General features: G+C 39.2%; 1 protein-coding gene across 1 annotated transcript in view; it reads left to right on the forward strand.

Moving 5' to 3' along the window:
* Positions 1–9,386, forward strand: part of NRCAM (neuronal cell adhesion molecule) — a 193,714-nt gene that overhangs the window by 157,124 nt on the left and 27,204 nt on the right. The window contains exons 17-22 of the mRNA XM_006774857.2: positions 988–1,112; positions 1,543–1,572; positions 3,067–3,168; positions 7,051–7,248; positions 7,346–7,416; positions 8,357–8,603. Coding sequence (XP_006774920.1) covers positions 988–1,112; positions 1,543–1,572; positions 3,067–3,168; positions 7,051–7,248; positions 7,346–7,416; positions 8,357–8,603 — 773 coding nt within the window. The remainder of the gene's footprint in view (positions 1–987; positions 1,113–1,542; positions 1,573–3,066; positions 3,169–7,050; positions 7,249–7,345; positions 7,417–8,356; positions 8,604–9,386) is intronic.

Raw genomic sequence — 9,386 nt, forward strand, 5'->3', positions numbered from 1 at the left:
AATTTATTTTTAATCTGCAATAATCCTATTTACATGGATTTTTTTTTACCTACTGAGCAATTTTTCATGCCCACAGTAACCTCCAGAGAACTCTTTGTGGTGATTGCTGATCTAAATCTTCCTGTTTCTAGTGAAAAAGCTGGTCCTGTTTTTTGCATTTACTTTCTCCTATGAGAGTTTATGCATGTAGTAAAAGTGACACAAAATTTCTGCAGTAACTTCTAAATTATTTTAAAATATACACTTTGTGCCCTGGCTGGGTAGCTCAGTTGGTTGGAGCTTCATCCCATACACCAAAAGTTTGCAGGTTCATTCCAGTCAGGTCACATACGTAGGAGTCTATCCCCAGAAAGGCATGTATGAGAGGCAACTGATTGATGTCTCTCTCTCTCTCTCTCTCTCTCTCTCTCTCTCTCTCTCTCTCTCTCTCTCTCTCTCTCTCTCTCTCTCTCTCTCTCTCTCTCTCTCTCTCTCTCTCTCTCTCTCTCTCTCTCTCTCTCTCTCTCTTTCTCTCTCTCTCTCACCCTCTCTAAAATCAATAGAAACATATCCTTGGGTGAGGATAAAAATTAATAATAATAAATAAAATATACACTTTGCTAGAAATTGAGCTGGATGAGTAGTGTTGAAAGGTTTCTTAGCAGCAGAAGCCGTAGGAAACCCTCTAGTAAGGTAACTGGAGCTGCCCCACCTCACCTCTGGATGTCCCTGGTCTCTAAGGAGCTCCCAAAACTCCAGGGACGTGGTTGAGCGCCATTGGACCATATGCCTCAATAGCCCTCATAACCTGAGGTTACAATTCATTCTAATTGTTTTCCAACTATAATCATTATCAAAGTGATACCTATTGTATAAGATTTTAGCTTAAATGTGCTGCAAATTTCCATCATCTTTCTCTTTTACCAAATTCAGTTTCATGTCAGTAAAACAATCATCAAATGTGGTTAGATGCCCATTTCAGTTGCTCAGAATGTGTTTTATTCACAGGTTCACTGTTGACAAGGACCAGTTGGTGGTAACCGATGTCAGTGACAACGATGGTGGGACCTACACATGTTTGGCCAACACAACGCTGGACAACGTTTCCGCCAGTGCCGTGCTGAGCGTTGTCGGTAAGAACTGAACACTCACAGCACAGCTGTTTTAGGTAGGAAGGAAAGGTTGTCTGCAGTAACTGTTTACTTGTTAGAGTTTTACAATTTCATTGGTGAGTTAAATACTCGTTTTTCTTCTTTGGGAGATACCCAAGAAGCTATAATTTCAGTGTAACTATACTCTGTAGCAGCACTGGAATAAAATGGTGTTTATGCAGATGCGTGATATTTGCATAAGAAAATTGGGGGGTATAATCTACTTTTATTTAAAATGGAAGGTTCCCCCCTCTAAATTGGTAACGCATGTTTATCAATGCCATGGCTCACAGTGAAGCATAAAGCTTCGTTTTATAATCTTAATCATGTTCAATCTTTGTCATCTTGTGCTATCGTATATCTTTCCATTACTAATTGTGATTAAAATCCTTTATATTAATGTCCTTTCTAGCTCCTACTCCAACTCCAGCTCCCATTTACGGTAAACTAATGAGTCTTCTTTCTCTATTTTCTGTCAAATAATTTCACATTTGCGGAAAAATTAATTTTCTCTATCACATCTTGTGTTTCATTAAGGAAAGGGCTGTCACCTCTTCTGTTGTGTTGCTCCTTTACTGCTGTGCATCATTTCTTCATTATAACTCTGGAACTTTCCACTGAATATATTGCCACTCTCTTCTAAACATTTCATGTGTTATTTTAAAGTCATTTCATTTTATAAATGTCCCTCTTTGATATAATTTCCCTGTAAAAAGCATAGTGTTTGCTCAAAAGCTATCCTCCACATTTTACAGAATGGAAAAGCTATTTTAAATATCATTCCACAAAAATCAGGCTTTTATAGATGTCTATTAGTAGTTTTTTTGGAAAAGTAAATATTTTGAGATTCCATTTTCAAGAAATTATGTAGGAAAGCCATGGATGTTTAGAACATTTGACCTTTCTATCTGAGAAAACCAACTCACTGTGTGTTAACAAAAGATAAACCACTAAAGAAAGACAAGAAAAGGGCAGCTTACAGTTGTGTGATTTTTCTGAGTTTGGAAAATAAATCAGAAATTATTTCCAGAAATATTTTTGATTAAGGAACCCTCATCTTTATTTAACATGTAAATACATAAATTAATTTTGTGGCATAAACTCAGCCAGATTTATGCTACAGAAGACCTTTCCTTTGTAGGCCTTTATTGCTTCTTTACTGATGGAAATAAGTGCCCATATTTTTATACGGTCTCTGCTCCTCCAAGAGCCAAAGTTACCCCAGGAGCAAGGTCAGGAAAAGTCCCAGGGAGGAGCATGAACTCTCTGGATCTCAGAGGCACCATTAAGAGAGGCAGACATGCTTCTGGGATACCTTCATTCTAAAAGGTGTCTGTACCCGTGTGTCCTCCGAGAGTAAACACACCGTCCCATGTGACTGTTGTGCGGAATATCTGCATACGGTGTTCATGCTGAGAGCTACTTCTAGAGCATCAATTTTAGAATGCCCTTAAAAACATAAATTTTCTTCAGGAGCCCCCCAAATCCATAACTTAGCATGTTTCAGGGAGAACATTTGAGTCTTCTTTGAACTGTACATGTACTTGCCTGTATTTGTTTTTCAGCCATTTACTATTCTGTTTCTCATTTATTAGAAATTAAATTTCTCTATCATTTTTTCTGTCTTTGCTCGTTCATGTTCATGAGAAGATACACACTGAGAGTGCTGGTGAACCACCCACACCCCCTTCACTGGTTTTGGTTACAAGTAATTTAGTTTCATTTGAGAAAGAAGCAAGCAGAACTCACTAATAGGTTGTCTTGGGTGTGCTGTGTGTCCCAGCAACCTCAGCTGTTTCCATTTCATATCAGTTGCATGCTCATTGACCATTCAGTATGCTGTGCCTTTAACACATCCCCTCTATGAATAGTATCACAAGTAAAGGACAACCTCATAAGGATGGATGGTTAATTATGATGTGTGTTTGGTCTACAGATGTCCCAAATCCTCCCTTTGATTTAGAATTGACAGATCAACTCGACAAAAGTGTTCAGCTGTCATGGACCCCAGGCGATGACAACAACAGCCCTATTACAAGTATGTGGTGCCATTCGCTTCATCGCTGATGCAAATAATGACCATTTTTGAATCACTTCATCATATGCAATTGAAATTCCTTAGAGATATTTGATGGCATTCTCTGCTTCATTACTAACAGAATAAAAACATTTATTTATGGCTTTCTTCTCTTCCGAGCTAGAGTTATTTCTGGTTTAGCTTCTAATATGGGACACTAATTGATTGCTGAAGATGTTAATTAACCAAACACACTATCATTCTGTGTTTAAGATCCATATGAATACTTTAGATTTCTACCACTGTAAGAAGATGCGTTGTAAGTTATTCATTTTGCCCATTAATGTGGGAGTAAAGGGTAAGAGGTGCTATAATGCCTAGCCTATATATTGGGAAATTGAGACTTAGAGAATATAGTGGCTTTTCAAACCCACGACTGGTAACAGAATTGTGTGTTAACCTCAGGTCTGTTAACTTCCAGACCCAGGTCTCTTTCTTCTAATTATCCTTTACTGCAAAGTGGCATCACATCAGCATTGTCAACTCCTCACCTTGATGACGTAAGTCTAGGGAATAAAATCAGGTGAGGGACCATACCAGAAAGGTACTTGAAAAGCTTAATAAAATTAGCCTATAGATAAGTTTAGAAATTTTAAAACCATGAAGATACTTGAGTGTAGACACATGCCTATAATATATTGTTATCTTCAGGTATATATCTTCAGAAAGACTAATGAACTGAGGCTTCCACTTAACTCAATGCATTATCTGCTTAGGTTGCTTGGAGACTTTTTACCTAGGATACAATGATTGTATTAGAGATCAAGGCATTGCTACTCATTCCTTCATTTACCCCTTCATCCAGTAGGTATTTATGGAATGACTTATTTATCAAGCCTTGTTCTAAAATAAAACAATAAAAATTATCTGCCCATATGGCACTTTATTTTAGTTTGAGGACACAAATAAGGTAAAATTAATAATATTGTTATTATAAATAATGTTATTATATATTTGTATACATGTATGTGGGTAACGTGCGCACACACACACACACACATCTCAGGGCTCCCTTCAAGAGAGAACCTGCTGCCAGGAGTGTTAACAGCAGGCTCCATCAGCTGCACCTTCCCCAAAGACCTGCCGCAGTGCTCTCTCTTCCTGAGCTGCTCCATTATCTTCCTGAGCTATTCCAGTGACTGAGCACAGCGAGGGTCCTAGAGCTTAGCCGCACCCAGCACAGAACTTGGCTTGGGCTCCTGGTTGACCTGGCTCGGGCTGTAACTGCAGTCTGAGGCTTTTCCTACACACTGCTCCTTCCTCCCCCGTCTCCAGTCACGGACAGCAGACCTTCATCATAGTCTGAAGATCTTCCCTGCCTACCCCTGCTCTCTCTCTTTTATCTGCCATGGTTATTTCCCCCCAGAGTTTCTTGCACTTCTAATTCTGTCTCAGCATCTGCTTTTTAAAGGACTCAAACACATACATATCTATACGCCTGGTTGTGGCATGTGTATATATGTTGTGCATTTGTGGTATATGTCTAGGTCATGCAGAAAAAATAAAGCATGAGAAGGAAGTTAACGAGGACAGGGGTCGGGGCTATAATTAGGAATAGGGTGGTCAGGAAAGGCCACATGAAGGAGGTAACATTTGAATATGTCAATAAAGACAGGAGAAGGGAGAAAGTGAACACACTATGCAGTTTCTGGGGGGAAATCTTTCCCAAGAGAGCAAGAAAAAGAGCAAAGCCCTAGGACAGGGCGTGTCTGCTAGGAGGCCAGTGCGGCTGGAGTGACATGCACAAGAGGAGGTGAAGTAGGGAGAGAAGGTTGAAGAGGTAGAGTTGGTGAGTAGGGATAAGGTGTGAACTTGCAGGCCTTGTAGGGCCATATAAGGGTTTGGGAAGTTATTGGAAGGATTTAAGTAGAGGGAGTGATTCATGGATCACTGTGGTTATTCCATTGAAAACAGTCTCTTGGGTCTCAAACTGCATTGAAGTACCCTGTGGAACCTCAGCCAACTCACAGGATCCTAGGGGTGCTTCAGGGCATTTTTTTAAGTTTTTATTTTTAAATTTTGATATTTGAAAAACAGTGACATCTATCAGGCACCACATGAAATGTTGGCTTGAGGCCGTTTATGGTTTTAATCTGATATTGCTACATCATATTATAATGTCATATCTCTGCAAAGCCTTTGCTGCAAGGACCACGTGAAAATCACTGCGGAACAGGAAATGAGTAAGATGGTGTCCAATCTGTTTACAAGGTTTCAGGAGTTATGTGGTACCCAATAGTAAGACATGAATAGTTATTAAGTTATATGAACCTAACTACTTACGTGGAAATGTTAATTATTTCTTTTGTCCTAAGGGAGTCATCAAAAAAATTACCGGAACACTAAATGCACCGTGAACTGAGAAAGTTTAAGTTCTTGTGAGTTAGTAGGTTATGCAATAATTCAGGCAAGAAATTATGGAGGCTTGAAATTGGCTGAGAGAGATGGAGGTGCTGAAAAATGGTCATATTTGCATGCATTTTAAAGTAGGGCCAACGGGACTATTGAGAGTATGAAAGAGTAAGGGGGCTAAGAAAGACTTCAAGGTTTTGACCTGAGTTGTCACTATGAATTTGGAGAGGGAAGTGGAGATCAGTTTTGGCCATATCCAATCTGAGATGCTGTCATAGACAAACAAGTGGAGTTGTTGGGCAGGCAGTTAACTATACAAGTCTGCATTTCAAGGGCTGCAGCCATAAATCTGAAAGTGATCAGTTTATGAGACTGGAGATCATCACTTCCAAATTAGTGTGGATTGAAAGAACGGAGCACTGCAACACATGATGTTTCTAATTCACCTTTGTATCTACAATTCATATTATTGCACATGGCAAATAGCAGCCAATTGATGGGTACCTATTTTATAAGGGTACATACCACATGTACATACCACAAAATTTTGGTAGATGCAGAGGGTATGAATTAAAATGTGAGTCTTCCTCCCACCCCTGGTTCCCAGCTCCTCCAGTGACACCAGTGGTATGTATGTATCTTCTGAGAGGTAATACATGTACATGCAAGCATATTGGAATGTGTCAGAGTAAATCTTTTTACTTTTACACAAGTGTAGTACTCGATACACGGTGTTCTATATCCTACTTGGTTTGGCTTAACAATACACTTTAGAAATTACTTCTTTTTAGTACATATGGAGCAGTTCCATTCATTTTTTATAGCAGCAGGGTATTCCATTGTGAGGATGCACCATAATTTATTTAATGAGTGTCCTATTGGTGAACATTTAGGTTGTTTGCAATTAGGTTCTTTCAACCACAAACCGTGCTGCAATGTGGGTTCTTTGTCATGTGTATTTGAGCATACGTATGAGCGCATGCATTCTAAATAAATTGCTAGAAGCACAATTTCTCAAGCAGAGGGTATCTGAGTTAAATATTTTAGATGTTCTAAATTGCCCTCTATAGAAGTTGTGCCACTTCACACTTCCCACCAAGTATGAGAATACTTGTTTCCCTGAGTCATAGTCAACGTCAAGGAAGTAAGTTCAACTTTTGATTGTTGCCAGTCTGTTTAGTGGAAAATGGTTTCTCACTTATTTACCTTAACTTCTATAATGAAAAATATTGACCATCTTTTCATATATTGAAACTTTCCTAGGGCCATGTGTGGATCCCGTCTAAAGAGTTTTCAGTAACTACACTCAGCACGCTAGAGAAATATTATTGAGTATTCTTAGGTATTGAAGAGGAAGCTAGAACTCTGAAATCAAAATATCTTAATGAAATATTTCTTGAAAGTTATATTGTTATTCATTATTCTAGCAACCTACCCTGGAATGACTGAATTCACTGTCTTGCATTTGTTGTGTGTGTATGCTGTGTCCAGAATTCATCATTGAATATGAAGACGCAATGCACGAGGCGGGGCTGTGGCACCACCAAACGGAAGTCCCGGGGACGCAGACCACAGCCCAGCTGAAGCTGTCTCCATACGTGAACTACTCCTTCCGAGTGATGGCAGAGAACAGCCTGGGGAGGAGCTTGCCCAGCGAGGCGTCTGAACAGTATTTGACCAAAGCTGCAGGTGAAGCTGGACTCCTGTGGTATGGAATAAAGTAGAAAAGTTTTCCACTGTTTGAAAAAGACAAAAGCTTACATGTGTGTGGTTGCTTAACTTCTAGAACCAGATAAAAATCCCATGACTGTGGAAGGACTAGGATCAGAGCCCGATAATTTGGTGATTACGTGGCAGGTGAGCTATGTATAAAGCCTTCAACTTTCCTCTGTACACTTTAGAGTGAAAAAAACTAATTTTAAAATAATACCTCTACTAAAATCCCATTTTACCCATTTTGAAGGAAAATGTGCATTGCATATATTTGAAAGACAGTATTGTGTAGTAGTTAAAATCTTGATCCTTGGAGCAAAAATGAATGTGTGCAAATTCCAGCTTTGCCACTTACTATGTGACTTTAAGCCAGTTGTTTAACATATCCATTATGTATTTGTATGATTGGAATAATAATAGGACCAACTTCATATAATGCCTACAGCAGTGCCTAGCACATACATGTGCTCAATAAATGCTAGCTAGTAGTATCACCATTGTATAGAACCATCTAGAAGACATGTACCAAGTTATTCCTAATAGTCAACTTCTTTTCTTTCTTTTTTTTTTCTTTTTGCTTATCTGTATTTTCTGGACTTGGAAAATTAACATATAATTTAAAAACTTCAGATAGCTCTGTTCATGCATGCTCATACTAGTATACTTTTTGTACATACTTATGTATATATGTACCTGTAGAAGCAGAATAGATGCAGTTTACACGTTTCAGCCTCCAAGTGAAATAGACAATGATGTACTGTCACACAAACAGGAAGATGTAGAGGAACCTACGTAACTGAATGTTTTAAGTCACCCACCCTCGACTGTGGAGCCAGAGTTTGAGAGGCTTATATGGTATATGCTACAAGATAGAAAAAAAACAATCTTTGAAATGTGGGCACTAAAAAAGCTTTGAATGTCATCAAAAATGAAAGAAGATAAAAGGTCCCTGGAGAATATGTTCGCAGCTTATATTTTAGTGTTTCCGTGCTCACTTTAAGTCTGGGAATTGATTTTGTTGTTCTGTAAAAGGTTGTGCAGTCGATCTGTTTTGTAAGCTCTGATTATTTGGCTTTTCTTATAGCCCTTGAATGGTTTCGAAGCAAATGGGCCAGGCCTTCAGTACAAAGTGAGCTGGCGCCAGAAAGATGGTGATGATGAATGGACGTCTGTGGTGGTAGCAAATGTATCCAAATATATTGTCTCGGGCACGCCAACCTTTGTTCCGTACCTGATCAAAGTCCAGGCTCTGAACGACGTGGGGTTTGCTCCAGAGCCAGCTGTCGTTATGGGACATTCTGGAGAAGACCGTAAGTGGCTGACACTGTTTTGTTTACACTTTTTCTCAGCAAAACAGACTTAACAAAGTGCAAGCCAAGTCTATTCCCAGACGTGTTTAGAATGAGAGGAAGAAAGGCAGCAATGATTTTGTTCAACATTTCTGAATTTAAACAGCCTACTATATAGAAAATAGGTTCAGAATGTTAAAAGTTAATTACTTTTTAAAAAATGTTATTCTTTTTGGGAGAGGGGGTTAATCCTCACTGGAGGATATTTTTTCCATTGATTTTAGAGAGTAGAAAGGAGGGGAAGGGGAAAGAGATGAGAGAGAGAGAGATGTGAGAGAGCCATGTCAATTGGTTGTCTCCAGCACGTGCCCCTACTGGGAATTGAACCCACAACCCTAGGATTCACAGGCAGATGATACTAAGCACTGAGCAGCTCTGGCCAGGGCAAGATATATTATTCTTTCAAAGTCTACTCTCAGTCCTTGATCATTTATAGCAGTGGTTCTCCACCTTCTGGCCCTTTAAATACAGTTCCTCATGTTGTGACCCAACCATAGAATTATTTTCGTTGCTACTTCATAACTGTCATGTTGCTACTGTTATGAATTGTAATGTAAATATCTGATATGCAGGATGGTCGCAGGTGACCCCTGTGAAAGGGTCGTTCAACCGCCAAAGGGGTCGCGACCCACAGGTTGAGAACCGCTGATTTATAGAATAGGTCTGGAGCATTGCTTCATTAAAGCCAAAATTATTAGACAGTGACCTTTTTTTGCATGAAATTCAAAATAACATTGGCCCTTCTATCCTCCCTCCCTCTCTTTC

This window comes from Myotis davidii, unplaced genomic scaffold (genome assembly GCF_000327345.1).
Source record: "Myotis davidii unplaced genomic scaffold, ASM32734v1 scaffold125, whole genome shotgun sequence".
In the NCBI taxonomy this organism is placed as follows: domain Eukaryota; kingdom Metazoa; phylum Chordata; class Mammalia; order Chiroptera; family Vespertilionidae; genus Myotis; species Myotis davidii.